The sequence below is a fragment of the Camelus dromedarius genome, chromosome 9, assembly GCF_036321535.1.
Source record: "Camelus dromedarius isolate mCamDro1 chromosome 9, mCamDro1.pat, whole genome shotgun sequence".
NCBI lineage: Eukaryota > Metazoa > Chordata > Mammalia > Artiodactyla > Camelidae > Camelus > Camelus dromedarius.
Window position 1 is genome coordinate 70994557 of NC_087444.1, and position 20585 is coordinate 71015141.

Sequence of the window (20585 nt, forward strand, 5' to 3'; positions counted from 1 at the left end):
TCTTTCTTGAGTGGGGAGGTAATTCAGTTTTTTAAATTGTTTTTAAAATTTTATTTTAGTGGAGGTACTGGGGATTGAACCCAGGACTTCATGCATGCCAAGCACTTGATCTACCATTGAGCTATATCCTTCCTCCCCACTACATTAACTTTCTGGTAATTATTTCTTCTTTTGGACAGTTCTTTAACCAATGACATATGTACTTTGTGTGTGTGTGTGTGTGTGTGTGTGTGTGTGTATATATATATATATATATATATATATATATATAGTACATTTCTAAAAACCAATATGGATACATCCATTCACTGTGGCACATTTTAAAATAAAATAGTGTAGCAGTGAGTATGGGGGAAAAAAGAAACATGAGTCAAAAGCCTAAGATTTGGTGGGAGCTAGGGTCCAGAGCCTGAAAAACACATTGAAACAGAACATCATATGGTCTACAAAGACGATGTCTAGGACATAATATGTACACAGTAAATGTCATTGAATATATGATTGAGCATGGTTTCTCTAGGATTTCTGGAGAAAGGATCTCTGCTTCCGTTAGGTGGAGGAATTCATTTGGCAGTAAATGTTGTGCTCTGGATTCACAAGCACCTATTAAACAAAAAGAAAAAGTGAGTTCCATTTCTAGGTGAGCCTTCCTGGTCAACTTGCTGAAGGGGCCCAAACACTCTGGCATTCTCCTTTCTCATCCTTGAAAATTCCAAAGGTCTTCCTCCTTTCTCACTGTACTTCAGCCACACTGGCACCTCTCTGTTGCTGGAATGGCCCATGTACTTCCCCACTGCGGAGGGCAGACGGTAAGGTGACCCTTATAATCCTCACCTCCTGCTATTCATGCCCTTATGTAATCCTCCATTTGAGGGTAAGATCTGTGACTTGCATCCAACTATTAGAATATGGCAGAGGGGACAAGACGTATGTCATTCTGCTACGTAAGATCAGGGCATAAGATCTGGCTTGGCTTTGAAGTAGCAAGATGAAATACATGAGCCACTTAGGGAGAGGGCTACATGGCAAAGGACTGAGTGAAGACTCCAACTGATGGCAAGAAACAGAGGCCCTCATTATGACAGCCTGAAAGGAACTGAATGTTGCCAATAACCATGTGAGGTTGGAAGTGGAGCCTTCCCCAGACGAGCCTCAGATGAGACCTGAGACTTGGCCAACACCTTTATTTGCAGAAGACTCATCTGAGCAGTGCCTGGACTCCTGACCCCAAAACTGAGATAAAAAATGTGTGTTGTATTAAGCTGCTAAGTTTGTGGTACTTCATTATGCAGTAACAGATAACAAATACATTCACTTCAGGACCTTTTCATTTGATGCCTCTCAACTCAGAATGTTCTACTCCAGACCCTTTGCATTGTTTGCTCCTTCTCATCTCTTCAGGATATAACATGCTCAGGTGGCTGGCCTCACACTCTTCCTCACATCTTCTCTCTTGTCTGCTTCTACTGAAGAGACTGGGAAGGATAGTACCTCACTTTCTCAGCCTTCCTTGTAACAAGAAAAACCATGTGGCTGCACTCCGACCCAAAGAGATACAAGATGAAGTGTACTAGGTGAGATTTCCAGGAAGAGCTTTTGCTCTACTGATAAAAGGGAACAGATGTAACTCCTTTCCTTTGACCCTGATGAAGAGAGGGACCTAGGAGCTATGTTTGTACCAGTTCATAGGTAATTGGAGAGCTGATAGATACCAGCACAATCCATACAATGGCCTGAGCAAGTGTGATTCTCCTCTGGAGAATGTGAATCTAGAAACTTTTAAACATTAGTAGAGGGCATTGTCATATATAATCAGAAGTTATAGAGGAGTAGTGACCAGGGAACTTACATAGGAATTCCATGTGAACTGAGGAGAGTGGAATGAATTCATGATCAGAAAAAACGAGCAACCACAGAAGAGAAGGAAGCTTCCTGATAACATTCTAGTCCCCATGAGGCCCAAAAGTAATTTCTAAAACTGAGTTATCTGAGATTCCCCAGTGTTCTCTCAATTAATCCCCACTTTATCTGAACTACTTTTGAAGTGTTTGTCTTAGTTCTTAAAAATCCCTAAGACACAGACATTCACATCTTGTGAGAATGGTTCATCCAATGAATAATGGAGTAGAATGGAATGGGATACAATGGAGTGGGGTGGGTTAAAGAGGAACAGAAGGGAAGAGAATGGAATGAAAGGAATAGAAAACAATGAAACAGAATTGAATGGAAAGGGAAAGGATGAGGAAGAGGAAATGAAGAGAAAAGAAGGGAGGAAACAGAAAGAAAATGAAGTGAATGTAAAAGAAATATACAGAATGAGAAGAAATGGAATGCAGTGGAATGAAACGAAAGCTAATCAAATGGACATGAATGTGAATAGGGACATTGACTAGAAGAGGAGGAATGGTAAGAAATAGAATGAATGGAATGGATTGAATATGTGGATGGAAAGAACAGGAATGAAATGGGACCGGAAGGAAAAGAATGGAAATGAAATAAATTGATGGGATGGAAGTGGAGTAGACAGGAATGAAATAGATGGTAATGGACTATGGAAGAAATGAATAGGGTAGGATTAAAAGGAAACATTAAAAATAAACAAAATGTAATAGGAAGAATTGGGAAGTATGGAAATGAATGAAAGAAGAAAGAAATGAATGAAACACAAGGAAACAGAGTGGAGTGGGACTCAATGCAAAGGGATGGCATTGAGTGGAGTGGATGGGAAGTGATGGCCAGGAATGGAACAGGAAGAAATAAGAGGAATTAAAGGAATGGAAAGGAAATAAAAGTAATTCTATGGAAAGAAATGGAGTGGGATGTAATGGAAAAAATACTAAACTGGATGGAGAAGAAATTGTTGGGATAAAGTGGAGATGAAATTAAATGAATAGAAAGGAAATAGATAGGTGGAGTGAAAATAAATGTGATGGACTTGTGGAATGGAGTAAAATGGAGTGGACTGGAGGGAATGTAATGAAATGAACCAGAAAGTGATAGGATGGAAACAGGTGGAATGGAATCGAAAAGATTTTTGAAAGGAAATCTCTTGATAGTTTATCCTACAGACTCTTCAGCAAGGAGGAAAAGGCAGACTGGTGACAGCTCTGCATCTGTCCAAAGACTCAGTATGGCATAAAAATACCTCATAGTTTGACTCCGTGTTTTCTCTTGGTAGTGCTGGGACCAATGGATGCAACGCAAGCTTGGGTGATGGCTTCCTGGGGCCATCAGAATAGCGCTCAGGCATTGCTGAAGGTGATTCCTTCTGCAAGTGAACAAAGATGAGTTAGAGCCCTCAGGCAGAGACTGCCTTAGAATCACAGCATCTAGAAAGTCAACTTACACTCTTCAGGGATCCAGAGAGGAAGAGGTTTAACCATGTTCTTACGAAGTATCAGAAGCAGAAGTAGATTTAGGACCCAGGGCCCTCCCTCTGGCCCAGAACTTTTCCTTTTCACCTGGCGACCTCTGCAACCACCACTTTAAAACGTCTTTTGCAACCCAGCATGTTCTAGGCCAACGCCACATCACTTGCAATACAATTCCAAGCCCTGGAACTGGAAGCGGCTCAGTACAGGAGCCTAGAATCTGATCCTCCCTGTGAGACCTTGGGCCACTTTCTCCCCCATTCTTGACCCTCCAATGCTCAATGAAAGATCTAGACAAGACAGTTTCTCAGACTCATCAAATATAACATGTATTCCCTTGAAGCTTCTTTAATAAAATCAAGCAGGGCCAACCTACCTCATAGAACTGCTCAGGAGGGTCTAGTGGCAGTATCTGGGGGAAAAGAAAGTAGTGAAGAGATCATGGGGCTTGGGATGAAGGCCACCCCTGGAAATTCTTGGAAAACGCTTAGGCCTCAGAAACAGTTACATCCCTTCTGATTCCCTGGGGGTGTCCAGGGAAGAGCAAGAAGACAAGGAGAAGAGATGAAAAAGTCACAGAAGGTCTTGAGATCCCCAGAGAAATCAGGGGAGGAGATGCAGAGAGACCCAAGCTTCCACTGGGCATTCTCAAGAGAACATGCCTGAACCCTCAACCCCAAGAGATGGGACTGAAACAGCCCTGCTGGGCTGGAGAAGGGCCAGACAGTCAGGGGAGCAGAGATGGTCCCTTTGGAGCATTACCTACCTTTTTGAGTTGGACCTGTCCTTGACTGTCCGGTACATTGGCATATATTGGCCAGCCTAGAGAAAGTGAACACCAGCCCAGGGCTGGAGTTAGGAGGGGATGGGGCGAAGGGGCTATTTGTCCAGGTCACATCTATCCCCAGGAAGGGTGTGGCAGAAACCTTCCTTCCTTTCTCCCTAGGACTCCCCATCACATCTCCAGTGATCTTGACCTGGGAGTGTCCTGGAAATCAAGATCTGAGTTAGCTGAGGACAGAAGTCTAAGTTCTAGCCCCAGTTAGGCCAGGGTCCTCTGTAGCCTGGGTTTATCACATACCCTTCCTGGTCCTGGTTTTTTCTCTGTAAAATTGAACTGGATTGAGCAAGTCTCTAGAGAACTTCCATTTCATAAGGCTGATCATACCAGAATCTTAGGCCAGACATGGCAAAGATGTTTCTTTTTGCCTTTGATCAACTCCCCTCCATCAGTAGAGGGTGCCTGAGGCACTCTGTTGAGACTGTGAGCCTGGTTTTGAACTTACAGGGAGGAGTGTTGTGATTGATTCTGTCTACAATAATCAATTAACAAAGCTTTCTGAAAGTGAGGAAGAAGAGAATGGCAGCACGTTGCCCTATTTGTGTTACGGTTGTTAGAACAGGCAAACTCCTCAGAGTTCTTGATCCCGACCTCGTCCACTTTCCAGATGCGGACATGGAGGTTCTGAGAGTACAGGGTTTTCCCATGATATCATAGGGACCTGGGGGCAAAGCTGGAGCAGAGGCCTGGGCCCTAGCACCAGTCTCTTCTCCACATCTCATTGCTGCTCTGGGCATCAGCTATGGAGTCACTTACTGCAACCGGGCTCTGCAGGCTGATCCTTTTCAGAGATAGTTGTCACGGCCTCATGGATGGAGTCCTCTGCTGCTTCCCTTGAGGACCTGAAACCCCAAGACTCTCATTCTTCTATGCCTCTAGTCCTTGCCCATATCGCATGTCCATTTTTGGGCAATGTCCCAAACCCTCTGACTTCCCCACCTGCCATGGATACAGCTCAGCACCATGGTCAGCAACACTCCTGCCAGGCAGGTCCCCTGCGGGCCAGCACCCCCATCCCATTCCCAGCTTTACCCTGTGGCATTTCTGATGTAGAGGAAACAGCCCAGCCCTGTGACCAGGGCAATGACAGCCAGGATCCCGATGGCAATACCAGCGATGGCCCCTGCAGACAGGGACGACTGGGGACCTGGGCAAGGAGAGAGAATCAGGGCCTGGGCCTGACACACTCTCATCCCTGTCCCCAGCCCATTCCCAAGCTTGTAGCTTTATTTCCACTGTCATTTGACGAGTGCTTGTCTTCCAGTCACTGGGAGAGAGAAGTTCATGGTAGTAATAACATGATTTCTGGAGTCAAATGGCCTAAGTTCACATCTCAGGTGTGTGACCTTGGCCATGCAATATAACCTCTCTGTGTTTCAGCTGTCTCTTCTGTAAAAACAGAGATAATATGAAGCCTACTTCATATGGTTGCTGGAAAGATTAAACATATATGTATTCATATCCAATATATGTAATGCTCAATATGTTTAATGCAGGTAAAGTATTTAGAACCATGGAAAGTGATCAGTCAGCATTGGTGTGATTATGACACTGATTAGGATAACGGATCAAATGCGGCCTTCAGAGGAAAGGGCTTTGGCAACCAGAAACCTAACTTTCCCCCAAGTGAGTCACCCTAGACTTCCTGAGGCCCTGTGAACATGGACAGTGACTTCTCTATCTGAGTCTCATTTCTTCATCTGCAAAGTGCAGTAAGTGGTACCTACTGCACAGGTATGTTGCCAAGGTGACATGAGACCATGAATGTTAATGCCGGGCACCCAGCAGGTGATTGATCAATAAACAGCAGCTGTTGTCATGAACACTGGCCGACTGCTTACCCATCCCACTTCTGCCAAAACCTTTCTTGAAGGGATGAAGTCCAGCCACAAGAATTAGGAAGGCAGCCACACGAGGGTCAGGGGTAGGAGGAAAGGGCTCTGCTTTGGATGGACGGGCAGAAAGGGGCTTCCTGGATGCCTTAGGAGTTCTTGGTCTTATTCTTGGAGTATCTATTTCTTTATATGTCAAATAAGCATAGTAATCCATAACCTTACAGGCTTTTGAGAAGATTAAATGAGATCACATGTAAAAGAACCAGCATGGTGCCTGACACTTAGTAGGTGCTTTATAAAAGGCGATGATGATGATAGAAGCTGCCATCTACCAATCTCTAAGCTCCAGGAGCCCTTTATACGTGATCTCATTTAAATCCTACAACATCCTGTGAGCATCACCCGAACTCACTACTTCCTCCTCCGAGCCTCTGTTTCTCTCTCCATCAAATGGTCATAACAAGACCAGAGGGTTATTCTGAAGATTCAGTGAGGTAATTTAGAAAGCTGAATGGGATCCTCTACTTTGTGGACAACTAAGAACACTGCTCTTGAGATGGCCAGCCTGGTTTTAAACCCTAGTCACGGGGCTTGAGTCTCTGCATCTCAATCTCTCCCATATGATGGAGACACCAATAGGCCTACCTCAGAGCTGGCTGGCCAAGAGTATCCATGAAATGTCTGTTGATAGTATATGTGGAAAGGCTTGCTTTTAGGGTGTAGCACAGGCTCAATAAGGAATAATTTTATGTAACAAACATAATATGCCAGGCACTGACATAATAACTTTCCAAATGTTAATCTCCAACAACCCTATAATATAAACACAATTGTTATGTTTGTTTTACAGACAAGCAGTTGAGGCCCAGAGAGGTTAAGTAGCATGCCCAAAGTCACACAACACTGGAGCCAGAACGTGAACAGTGACTGGCTAACAGCAACACTGTGTTGCCCCCTCAAGGACTCAAGACAGAAACACAGTAGTTCGCTGCCAGTCACATCCAGGTTGTGAATAATATGATTCCTGACTTTCCTTATCAGCTCACCCCTTCTCTCATTGGTTATCTCCCTGACTCATTGTACTTCTAAACTGAAAGGTAGGCATCACAAACCCCATTTATGGGTAGGAAAACTGAGGCTCACAGCAGCCTGGAGTGTGCCAGGGCGCACAGTTAGGAAATAGAGATTCTAGCGCCTGAGTGTGAGCAGTTGGGATTCAACAGCTCCGGATTAGGAACCTGTCCATGCAGGACTGTCATTGCCACACCCCAGCCCATGGTAAGGGAAGACTAGACGGCTGAGGCCAGCATTAGGAAAAGTCACTTGGCCCCAAGGAGAAGGTGCACCAGAAGGACTCACCTATCACTCTGATCAGGACAGAGGTGGAGCGGGCCAGGTGGGTCAGAGAGTTAAAAGCCATGCAGTTGTAGATCCCGTGGTGCTCCCAGGTCAGGGCCTCGATTATCAGCTGCTCGCCCGTACACACAGTGGTGGAGTGTGCAGAGGTCCAGTGAAACTCAGCATCCGGCTGGGAGTCAGCCCGACACTGCAGGGTCAGGCTGGAGTTGAGCTCCGCCTTGATGATGTTGACCACCTGGGACGCTGACCCCCTGGTGATATCCACTCGATCAGGGCCATCTGCATGCAGAGCCAAACATTATGCACCCATCCTCCACTGGCAAGATGTCCTATTCCACCCTGTTCCATTCCCATTTCTCTTTGGCTTCATGCCAATTAGAAGCAAATCCTGTGAATCTGATATTTAAAATGTATTTACAGCCCGACCCCATCTCATCACCCGACCCCATCTCTTCACCCCCAGCTGCCACCCTGGCTCAACCCCATCATCTCTTGATGGGTAATTGTGATCACCACCACCAGAGGGCGCCTCAAAGATCTCCAGTGGTAAGAGTGTAATTGACCAAGGGCAGCGCTACAGGACCCGAAAACGCATCCATAACCTTCTCACAGGCTACACCCTGCCAATACCGGAGTGTGCTGGAGAAACTAAGGGAGATCCCCTCCTGGGAGACACGGGATCCCTGACAGTCTTGATGTTCCTTAGACTCCATGGTGTTCTACACACGCCCGCCCAACCCTCTCTCCCTTTCTCCCTCACTCCAAGTCAGACTTGCATCTCAGTCTGATGGCTCTCCCTGCCTTTCGAGGCTCTCTCCCTACTTTTTCTGCACAGGAGTATTCCCTTAATAAAATCCTTGCAGGCATAACCTCATTTAATCCCATTGTGAGGCCTGCCTCTCCATGGACCCAAACAAATAAAACTCTTTCTATAAATTCCTCTCTCTCCCCTGCTTCCACTCCATAGACAAAGGCCAGAGAGACACTGAAAACCTAAGTCTAATCCTCTCTTTCCTCTGCTCAGAGCCTTCTGTGGCTCCCAGTGTCCTCACCATGGCCCGCAGGACCCTATGTGGTCCACTCCCACCCTCTCGACCTCTTCTGTTCTACTCTCCCCATAATTCACCTCTCCAGTCACCTTGGCCTCCTTGGATTCCTCTGACATGCCAAGCACAGTCCCACCTCATGTGCTGTTTCCTCCCCTGGAACTCTCTTCCCTTGGCCACCTGCACGGCTCCCTCCCAGGTCCTTCAGCACAAACACCACCTCCTCCAGGAGGCCACCTCTGACCACCCCAGCCAGGACTGCAACACCTTCCCAACCTCCCAGCCTGGACTGTCTTCCTCGCTGCCTCCAGCCCCATCTGACACTCCACGTATCTCCCCTGCTTCACTGTTTATGGTCTGTCTGCCTCACTAGAATGTAAGCTCCATGAGGGCAGGTGCGCTGTCTTGTCTGGTGCCCAGCATGCCTGGCCCAGAGCAGGAATTCAATAATTATGGAGTGAATGGATGGAAGGAAGAACTTCAAGCAAGGGAAGGAGGAAGGGAAGGGGAGAAGGTCCAGGCTGCTGGTGACTCACAGCTGATGTTCAGCCAGAGGGGGTCGCTCCGCGCCCGGCAGCCCCAGTTCCAGATCTCACACTCATAGGGCCCCGCGTCGTCTCGCCAGAGGCTGTGGATGGTCAGGGTCCTGTTGTCAGCCGACAGCACCAGGTGCTCACTGGGCTGGAGGAGCTGACCCCCCAGGAACCACTGGGCTCCAACCTGCTTGTGGGTGGTCTGACAGGTCAGGGCAACCAGGCTGGTGTTCTCCACAGGACTCAGGTTTGAGGGCGTGATGCAAGGCTTGGTCAGTCTTTCTGGGAACACACAGAGACACAAGGATGGGACCCAAGGACCTTCATCAGTCTTCTGCACATATGGAACCTACAGGATTTTCCAGGGGTGTGTGTGTGCGCGCGTGCACACTTAGCATCTGAATGTACTGTGAGGGTGGTAAATCTAAGTCCTTTGTGTATGAGTGTGTCTTGTGTGACAATTACGTGAATGCGTTATGAATTTTGTGTGTATGGAGAGCGTGTGGTATTTGGGTGTGTTTTGTGTCTGCTGTATCTGTGTGTGTTGTGTGTATATGTTTTGTGACCGTGAGGTATGGGTGGTGAACACAGGGACTTTGGGAGCAAGTGCGTATTGTGTGTGTATGTATTCTCTGTAGCTGAGTACGCTGGTGTCTGTGGTAGTGTGTGTGTCATGTGCATGTGTTTTACTGTGCGTGTATATCACTGTATTGGGCGTGTAGTGTGCTTATGCATTGTGTGTGTGTTCTGTGTCATTGTGCACATGTTGAGGTGTTGAATACATAGCACATTTTCTGTGTTGTATGTGAGGATGTGGAGTATCCGTGTTGTGTGTGTCTGTTTTGTACATATTATGTTTTGTGTGTATATGTTTTTATAGGAGGATATGTTGCATGTCTGTGGTCTTGTTTGTTGCATTCATGAGATACGTGTGTCTGTGTTTTGTGTGTATGTCCTGGGTACTGTTTATGTGCTATGCATATGTGTGTGTGTATTGTGTGTACGTGGTGTAGGTGTGTGTGTATGTGTTGTGTGTTTGTGTTAGGTACTGTGTGCTGCACGTATTGTGTATATCTGTTGTGTGCATGTGATATGTGTCTTGTGTGAGTTTGTGTTGTATTCTGTACTGTCATGTGTTGTGTGCACTTATGTGTGAGTTGTGTGTGTGTCTGCGGTGCACATGCGTGAGTGTGCTGTTCCTGTGTGATTGTCACCTGTGTGTGTGTCTCTAGGTGAGGATGGGATGTTTGAATGTGGTGTTACTGTTTGTATGTATAGAGATTCACCTCCTCCACTTCCAGAGAATCACATTATAGACACTCCACTGAGAGCCAGCAAATCCTTGTGGAAGACATGCCACACCAGGACCCAGGTCCTCCCCTGTGCTCAGAACCATGATCTGCCACCCACCACACGGGAACTCCCCACTCCACTGGCCTCCTCAAACTGTAGGATATCAGTGTAGCTCTGATTCTCGGAGAAACAAAGGAGAGGAACTGGGGAAAGAGACTCACCCAGGACTCGGACGTTCAGAACCCCCATGCGGGACAGGTTGGTGGCACTGTTGGACACCAGGCACCTGTATGTGCCCTCGTGTTCCCTTGACATGGCATGGATGGTGAGTGTGCTCGTGGTGTGGAACAAGCTCCCGATGGGCAGAGAGTCATTGGGGAGAAACCATAAATAGGTGGGGCGTGGGTGAGACTGAGTCTCCACTGAGAAGGTCGCGTTGGAGCCTTCTATCACCTCAACCGCCTCCCTGTTGGCCACACCAGACTTCAGCTTGATTTTGACGGGGTCAGGACCATCTGAGGGGACAAGAACAGTGGTAGCAGGAACAACAGCTTCAGTAACAGCTCTCTTAGGGCGAACCTGGGGAGTCAACAAATACTAACTTTTCTCCCCACCCAAACTCTGGGACCATTACAGAGAAGACGCAAGAGCCTGGTGGTGATTAAATGTCTTCCCTGGGTAGGTGGGAAGACACAGCTAAGCATTCCAGCAAATGCTCTTTCCTCACCCCTACCCAGACAATATTTTGGATCAAACATCTGAAAGTTAAAGAGCTCAGTTTTAGGGATGTCAAGTTGGTTGTTCCAGTAGAATCCAAGGAGAAGACGCCGCACAGGTATGCGCCTGGAGTTCAGGGGTGGACAAGCCCACGTTGGGATGGTATTGAAATCTGTGAGACCGAATGAGATCACCAAGGAAGTGGCTATCAGTGAGGGGCTGGGGAGAATGGAGAAGGACTTACAGCTCACGGCCAAGAAGGTGGGGTCACTGCTCTGGGCTTGGAGGACACCCCAAACTTCACATTGGTAAGTCCCAGCGTCCTCGCGCTGGACAGTGAGGATGGTGAGGTTCTTGCGATCCGTGGACAGCCACGTGCGCTCGTGGAACACCAGGGGAAGACTGTTGGAGACCCAGTGGATGGTAATGTTGACGTCCTTGGTGTCACAGTAGAAGGTCACCATTTCCCTCTGCTCTATGGCAGTGCCTTGGCTGACTGAAATGGTGGGCTTGGCCAGTGGTTCTTCGGGGAGGGGGGAGGGAGACAGAGGCAGAGAAACGATAAAGGAAGACCCAGGAAGACATAGTCACAGAGGGACCCAGAGGAGCAGGGATGGGTTGGAACTGTATGCAGACACCCTGGAGCTCAGTGACTGGGCTCAAACGCTGGATCTACTTCTCATTCTAGGTGTGATCTCGGGCAACTCACTTCCCTTCTCCAAGCCCCCTTAAGTGGGACTGTACAAATAAAACAGAGGGTCTGGGACATGACAATGGGTCAATTAACATCAGCTGCAAAGAAATCAAGCTTGTAGCAGGGTTGACAGTTAGGTTCCTCCTACCCACTTCTTAGCGAACCTTCCCCACCCACAGCCATGACAGCTGCAATCCACACCTTTACCCTTGCCCCCAACACCACTGATCAGACCAGTTGTTGTCAGACCCTGGCTGAGCCAATCAGGTTTGTCCAGTTGGAACTTTGGACATAGAACCCTGATGGGTGCTTGAGGTGTGGAGACAGAGATCAGAATGACAGCCTTGTTTTCTGTGCCCACATCTCTGAATCTGCCATGAGCGTGAGGTGACCAGGGGAGTCTCAAACACAGATGGAACAACATCCTTCTCACTTTGGATGGTCTTAAGCAGGCTGGCACCACGGGAGAGCTGGGCTGCGGCTGGCAGACTCCACACGGTCAAAAGTGAGGCTGCAGGAGGAGAGAGGAGGCGTTCAGGGACGGAGAGGTGTGTTGGGGGTGTCCAGTTATGGTCTTCATAAGTGGAGGGAAGTCTGAGGTCATGGATATGACACTCCACCCCTAGCAGCCTGACTCCTACCCACTACTTACTTACTGGTTGTGTGGCTTGAGGCCTGTTTTTATCTTCTCTGAGCCTCAATTTCCCCAGGTGTAAAATGGGAACAATATCATCTGCCTCCTAGAATTGTGGTGGGTGGTAATGAATATTGGCAAGCTTTAACTGGATCCCCTGAGGATCACTGAGCTCTCTCCAATGATGCTCACTCTGTGGGAGATGCATGATCAGCCTCCCCATTCCACAGAGAGGTAAACTCAGCTCAGATTGGTGAAGTCACTTTCCAAGACCATACAGTGAGTGTCAGAAGTTAGAGCTGAATCTGGCCCGCCAGCTCCTGAAGACTGTGCTGTCAACACCCTACAATTCCTCTGGTCCAGGGATGGGCACAGAACCAATTCCCGATAAAGGGGAACTTCTATTAACTTTGATGGGAGGAATTAACCCTTGGTACTCCCTCACACTTGCTCTCGGGCAGAGACCTCCCTTGCATGGGGCAAGAAAAGGGAACCAGGCGGAAGGAGTTTCCATTTGGCTGTTCTGTGCGCAGTTTAATGGAGACTCAAAGAGATGGTGGGCGTAGGTGGGGGAACCCCAACCCCAGCAGCTGACCTTGACACCCCCCGCCCCTCCCATCAGCCCAGTTAACAGAAGTTGGACTCCACCCCACCAATGACCCGATTTTAGCCCAAGCACTGCCTCATTCTCCGCTCAATCAGTGGTTAAGGGCTCGGACTCAGGATATTTGGGAGCAAATATGGACTCTGATGCTTACTTTCCCTGTTATCATGGGCAAGGGGCTTTCTCTTTGTGAGCCTCAGTTTCTTCAACTGCAAAATGGGGAGAATAGCAGAACTTACTTCATTAGGTTATAGTGAGGACTGAGGAGACAACAAATGTGACATTCCACAGTAAGTGGCAGTCACTTTTATTATTGTTACTGTTACTATTACTCTTGTTATTATTTCCTGCGCTTGTATTTCCCTATCTCCAATGTTATTAGAGGTGAAGCCCACAGGCTGTGTGCCTGACTCCCTGGGTTTTGGATCCCAGCTTCTCTGTTTGGGCCAGTGATGTCCTCTGTCTGAGTCTCAGTTTCCTTATTTGTAAAATGGGGATAACAGTAGTGCCTGCCTCGTTACTGTCGTAGGATAAATGAAATAAGGTGAGCGGAAGCATCAGCATTGGGCTCCACTGTGTCCATCCAAGACAGGAAAGTTCTCTCTGTGCGAAGCCTCCACCTGGACCTTTTCCTCCTGCCTCCCGTCCCCCCCGGGAGGAAGCCCCCACACACGTTGTGGCTGATACGTCAGCCCCCCAGGGAGGACCACGAGCCCCTGTAGCCTGCCAGGTTCAGCCAGGCAGCTCCGGCCAGAGGGAAGAACCAGTCTCAGGACCACACAGCAAAGCCAGGCTGAGCCTCACTGCTGCACACCACACATGGCAAGATCATGTCTTTGCCTCCAAAACGCCTTTCTTTTCAAAATATTCTAGTTTCTCCCATTTGGCCTCAGATGCCCTTTAAGCATAAATTTCACCTCCATGCCCCGTCCTGGTGCGTGAGCTGGCCACTCAGGGCTGGTGCCTCCTCCCTCTGCTTGTCTCACTCCCGCCTCTCTGTTCTGCTCCAGCTCTGGGTCTCTATCTCTCCCCAACCTGACTCCCCTTGAATCTTTTTTTTTTTAATTGAAGTATAGTTGATTTACAACGTTGTGTTGGTTGCTGGTGTACAGCACAGATCTATGTACACACGACAGGTTATTACAAGCTATTGAATACAGCTCCCTGTGCTGTACGTAGGACCTTGTAGTCTCTATTTCTGTGTGTCTTTGAACAGTTTTCTTGCTGCCTCTTTATCCTCTGTCTCCCTGTCTCCTCTCTGTCTCTCCCTCCCTCTGGTGCAGTTTCTACTGCTATTTTCACTCTGTCTCTGTCTCTCTCTGGGTCTCTCTGGTTCGCTAGTTCTGATCCGCCCCCTCCTCTTTCTCTCCATATGTATGTTGTTTTCTCTGGTCTCTGCCTCTGTCTCCCGTTGTCAGTCTCTTTTGTATTTGTGTTTATTTTTGTCTCTGTCTGTATTTCTCTCTGTCTCTACCTGTGTCTTTTGTGCACAGGTGCACGCACACACAGCCCCCCCGCACCGCCCACCCCATCTGAGGGGAGCAGAGCACTCACCTGAGAGCAGGATTCCTGCCCAGTGGGGCTGCTGTAGGTCAGTGGACCCCATGGATCCTGACGCCTGACTTCAGAGCACCAAGCTGACAGTGTCCCCGGCTTGCACACGCAGGCACTGTCCTCACTCCGGCTGTGAGGGCTCCCTTCTCTTCCCCTCTGGCTTGCTGCAAACTGACAGGGACTTCAACGACAGCAGACAGCAGCTCCCGGAACAGACAGGGGTGGTGGCATGGGAGGAACTTTGGCTGCACCTCCGCCCTTCACCCCAGGGCTCACTTTCCTCCCTCCTCTGCACAGAGAACAGCAGCCCCAGGAACCCTGGGGTTTCCTTCAAGGTGAGAAAGGAGAAAGAAAGCCCTGCCCTTTGGCCCTGGATCCCCTTGGGAATTATGCCTCCTCTCACCCCAAGCCTCCCTCCCCACCATTCTGCCAGGATGAGGGAGCAGCCAGGGAGACATGGTGCCAGGGAGGGACAATTCAAGAAGTTTAGAGTTAAAGGGACCAGGAACTGTGATCGTAACAGTTAACAGCTATAACAATAAAATAAAAAAATGACAAGACAGACCCAGTGCTGAGTTCACCGTGAACAGCCTGGAAATATTAAATAAGCTGAAATGATGCTTGTGATACAGATTCCTGGTCATAGAGGCACAGAGTGAGCTGGGCTGCGAGAACCCCCAGAGGGTGCCTGACTCAAGCTAGGAGGAAGGGGCAGGGAAGGCTTCCTGGAAGAGAGGACATCTGCGCTGAAACCTGGAGAACATAAAAAAAGGTTCAGTATATGAGAGTTAATTCCTCTCCTTTTCAAAGGAAATTCAAGTGGCTCCGGAACAGAGGAGGTGGGATGTAATTCAAGAGAAGGCTGAGAAAACTCTAAAATGATTACTTAGGGTGTGAGGGGCAGCTTGGCATCCAAGGAAAGAGATCTCAGCTCGCCCAGCTGCCTCGAATTGCTGCCACTGTTTGGGTCTCATTCGAGCCATGGACAGTCACCAAGTTTCTGCTCCAATGAAGCATGGGCTGAGCAAACTGGCTCTGGATCCAAACTGCAGGGAGGGGTTCAAATCCTGGCTCCTCCACTTGCTCACTGTGTGGCGTTGGGCACGTCAGTTCTCCTCTCTCATGGTCACTTTCCTCTGCTATAAGATGGAGATGGTGCCAGTTTTGCCTCTTTGGAGGCTGCTGTCCAAGTTCTCCACGCCCCAGCTGCGGTTTTTGGGGAGAGGTAGGTCACGTGTGTGTGTGTGTAGGTTCTCACCAGCCGACTGGGGATGAACAACAGTCTCCCCTCGCAAGATGGTCGTGAGGATCAAATGAGTTAACGGTGGGAGAGAGTGCTGGGAACAGTGCCCGGCACAGAGACGGTGCTCGATACATGGGAATCTCCACTAGGTGTCGTGACTGTCATGTGTTGTAACACAGTAGCCCCTGTGAGGAAGGTATACACTCAGTCATTCAACACACATTTCCTGAGCTCCTACTGCCCCTGCTCTATGGAGTCAGCTAGGGACAAAACAGACAGAAATCTCTGCTCTGGTAAGGAAAGAGACAATAAACAATAAACATAATAAATAGGTAAATGATGTGGGATATTAGAAGGTGATACATGCTATGGAAAAATGAAAAGTACAGTAGGGTAAGCGATCATATCATTCCATCTTATAGTTAAGAACACCAGAGTTTAGTTGGGAGAGTACAGCTCTGTGGTAGAGTGTATGCTTAGTGTGCACGAGGTCCTGGGTTCAATTCCCAGTAACTCCATTTAAATTTTTTTAAATAAATAAATAAACCTAATCACCTCTGCCTCTTAAAAAAAGAAATCATAAAAAAAGAAATGTAAATACTTTAAAAAATGTTTTTCTTAAAAAAAAAAACAAAAACACCAAGGTGTTATACAGGTGTGATGACTTGCCTAACTCAGGCCAGGGATTCTGGTGTCTATGCATGCTGGGACATTGTCCTGTACATTGTAACTGACTGCACTTCAATTAAAAAACCCCAAAAGATGGAGGATATAACATGCAAATGTTGGGGAGGGTGTAGCTTAAGTGGTAGATTGCATGCTTAACATGCAGGAGGTCCTGGGTTCGATCCCCAGTGCCCCCTCTAAAAATAAATAAATAAACCTAATTACCTCCCCACCACCAAAAAGTAAAATAATCATGCACATTTTATTCAAAAGAAAGCAGGAGTAAGGAACAAACTTCCAGTGGTACAATAAGTACCAGAGATGTAAAGTACAACACAATAAATATAATTAACACTGTTGTATGTTATGCATGAAAGTTGCTAAGAGAGTAAATTCTAAGAGCAAATATTATCACAAGGAAAAAAAGAAAGGAAGAATGGCTGTATAAATAGCAAATAAAATGGACTTCAGAGTAAACAAAATTACCAGGGACAGAAAAGGACATTATGTAATAATAAAAGAGTTAATCCACCAAGAAGACATAGCAACTGTAAATGTGTACACACTAAACAACAGAGCTGCAAAGTATGTGAAGGATAAGTTGACAGAACTGAAATGAGAAATGGATAAGTCCACAATTATGATTTGATACTTCAGCACCACCATCAACAACTGATAGACCACCCAGGCAGAAAATCAGCAAGAATATGGAAGAACTCAATACCATCATCAACCAACAAGATCTCGTTGATATTTATAGAGCACTCCATCCCACAAGAGCAAAATACACACTCTTTTCAAACATTCATGGAACATTTACCAAGATATACCATATCGTGAGCCAAAAAACAAACTTCAACAAATGCAAAAAAAAATTGAAAACCATATAGAGTGTGTTCTCTCATACATGGAATCAAAGAAATATCTAAGATAATAGCAAACTTTCCAAACATTTGGAAACGAAACAGCACACTTCTAAATAAGCCATGGATCAAAGAGGCAGTCTCGAGGAAGGGGGGACCAAAACACATGGAACTGAAAGAGAATGAAAATACAACACATCAAAGGTTGTGAGAAGCAGCTAGAACAGTGCTGTGGGAGAAATTAAAGCGCTAAACCCTTCACGGGACAAGAGGGGAAGTCTCAGAGAGTCTAAGCTCCCTCCTCAAGAAATTAGTAAAAGAATAAACAACCCATATCAAGAAGAAGAAAAAAAGTAATAAAGAGCAGAAATCAGTGACATTGTCCAATAGAGAAAATCAATGAAACAAAAACCTTCCAAGTTATCAATAAAATTGATGAACCCCTGCTATTACTGACAAAGCACAAAAGAGGGAAACCACTGATTACTAATTTATCAGAAAATCACCAACTACCAATGTTAGGAAAGAAACAGTGAATATCATCACAGGCCCTGCTGACCACAAAAGGATAAGGAAATAGGACAGACCACTCTACACACATAAATTTGACAATTTAGATGAAAGGAAGCAATTCCTCAAAAAGCACAAACTACCACCATCAACCCAATATGAAATAGACCATTTGAATGGCCTTATGACAATTAAGGAAATTGATTTTGTAATTTTAAAACTCCCAAAAGAGAAACCTCCAGGCCCAGAAAGCTTTACATGAGAATTCTACCAGCTATTTAAAGAATCAGCAACAATTTTACACAATCTCTTCCAGAAAAGGGAAGAGGAGGAAATAATTCCCAATTCATTTCATGAGGCCAATATTACCCTGATACCAAAACCAAGCAAAGATGGGAAGGAGGAGGAGGAGAGGGAAGAGGAGAGGAAGGAAGGAAGGAAGGAAAGAAGAAAGGCAGGCAGGCAGGAAGGACTATAGACCAGTACCCCCACATGAATTCAGACACAAAAATTCTTAACAAAATATTAACAAACAGACTTTAGCAATATATAAAAGGAATTATAAACCATGATCAAGTGGGGTTTATTCCAAGGATCCAAGACTGGTTCAATATTTGAAAATCAATCAATGTAATCCACCATGTTAACAGGCTAATGAGGAAAAAAAAATCACATGATCATGTCAATTGATGCACAAAGAACATTTCACAAAATTCAATAGGATCTCTTTTTCAAGAAATCGTGCTTGAGCAGTTAGATATCCATGAGCAAAAAGTGAATCTTGACCTAAACCTTATATAAAAATTAACTCAAAATGGATCACAGACTTAAGTATAAAACATAAAACTATAGAACTTTTAGAAGAAAACAGGAGAAAATCTTTATGATCTTAGGGCTTGGTGAGGAGTTCTTTTCTTAGACATGACACCAAAAGAACAATCCTAACAGAAAAAGTGATAATTTATCAAAATGTTGAAGTGTTTCTCTGCAAAAGACCCTGTTAAGAATATAAAAAGACAAGCTAAAGACTGAGAGAAAATATCTACAAACCACATATCTGACAAGGAACTTGTATCTAGAATATGAATATCTCACAACTCAACAGTAAAAAACAAACAATCTAATTAGAAAATGGCCAAAAGATATGAAGAGATATTTCACTGGAAAGGATATGTAAATGGCAAATAAGCTCGTGAAAAGATATTCAACATCATTAGCTATAAGGAAATGCAAATTAAGATCATGATGAAATATTTCTACACACTTATTACAACTAAAAATTTTTTGTAATAGTTACATAGAAAGGGAAATTATGTAATAATAAAAGAGTTAATCCACCAAGAAGACATAGCAACTGTAACAATAGTAATAGTGACAATATCAAATGTTGACAATTGAACTTATTTACAAAACAGAAACAGACTCATAGACTTAGAGGATAGATTTATGGTTACCAGGGGGTAAAGGGGTGGGAAGAGATAAACTGGGAGTTTGAAATTTGTACCTCTTGGGGAGTGATGGAAATGTTAGGTATCTTGATTGTGGTGGTGGTTTCATAGGTGTTTACAGCTATCAAAATTCATCAAACTGTACATCTGAAATATATGTAGTTTACTGTACATAAATTATACCACAAAGTGTTTAAAAAAAACACAAACGTTGACAAGGATGTAGCGAAAATGGCTCTCTCATACACTGTGGAAAGAGCCATTCCGGAAAACAGTCTGGCAGTTTCTTTAGAACACTGAACAGACGCTGACCATATGACCCAGCAATTACACTCTTGGACATTTATCCCAGAGAAATGAAAACTTATGTTCACATAAAAACCTGTAAATGAATGCTTGTGGCAGCCTTATTTGTAATAGCCAAAAACTAGAAACCACCAAACATTCTTCAATAAGTGAATGATTAAATAAACTATGGTATGTTCATAATGTGGAATACTACCAGTAATCAAAAGGAATAAACTATTGAAATGTAGCTACTTAGATTGGATCTCAAGGGCATTGTAGTTGAGTGGCGGGGGAAGCCCCTCTCAAAAGGTCACATGACAAAATTATAGGGATGGAGAACAAATTGGTGGTAGCCAGGGGTTAGGGGTGGTAGGAAAGAGAGAGGTGAGTGTGAATGTAAAGAGCGCCAGGGAGATCTTTGTGGTGATAGAATAGTTCTGTATCTTGATTTCAGTAGTGTTTACATGACCATGTGATAAATTGGAACAGAATTCTACATACACATCATACCGACAACATTCCTGCTTCTGCACTATGGTTATGTAAGATGTACCCATTGGAGGAAGTGGAATGAAGCATACATGAGATTTTTCAATGATACTGTATCTTTGCAACTTCCTGCTAATCCATAATTATTTCAAAATAAGAAAGAAAAAGAAAAGAAAATTTTAAAAATGAACTCTGTTCATTAATCCTACTCCTGGGCATCTATCTGGAGAAAACTAATTCGAAAACATACAGTGTTCACAGCAGCACTATTTACAATAGCTGACACATGGAAGCAACCTAAATGTCCATATATGTGTATATATATATATATATATACACACACACACACACACACACACACACACATATATAATGTGTGTATATGTATACACACACACACACACACACACAATGGAATACTACTCACCCATAAAAAGAATGAAATAATGCCATTTGCAGCAACATGGATAGACCCGGAGATTATCACACTAAGTGAAGTAGGTCAGAGAAAGACAAATTATCATATGATATCACTTATATATGGAATCTAAAAAAAAGATACAAGTGAACTTATTTACAAAACAGAATATAAACTCA

The 20585-nt window shown here is 45.4% G+C and overlaps 1 protein-coding gene across 1 annotated transcript; it reads right to left on the bottom strand.

Annotated features, from left to right (window-relative positions):
- Positions 1-267: 267 nt before the first annotated feature.
- Positions 268-16274, bottom strand: CEACAM20 (CEA cell adhesion molecule 20). The gene is made up of 12 exons (XM_031458799.2): positions 14482-16274; positions 12123-12200; positions 11240-11518; positions 10500-10793; positions 8989-9267; positions 7407-7685; positions 5245-5359; positions 4969-5054; positions 4138-4193; positions 3748-3783; positions 3146-3268; positions 268-603 (listed from the first exon to the last, which is right to left on the bottom strand). Exons 1-12 carry the CDS (start codon positions 14531-14533, stop codon positions 550-552), a joined length of 1731 nt encoding a protein of 576 aa, XP_031314659.1. The 5' UTR covers positions 14534-16274; the 3' UTR covers positions 268-549.
- Positions 16275-20585: the final 4311 nt, after the last annotated feature.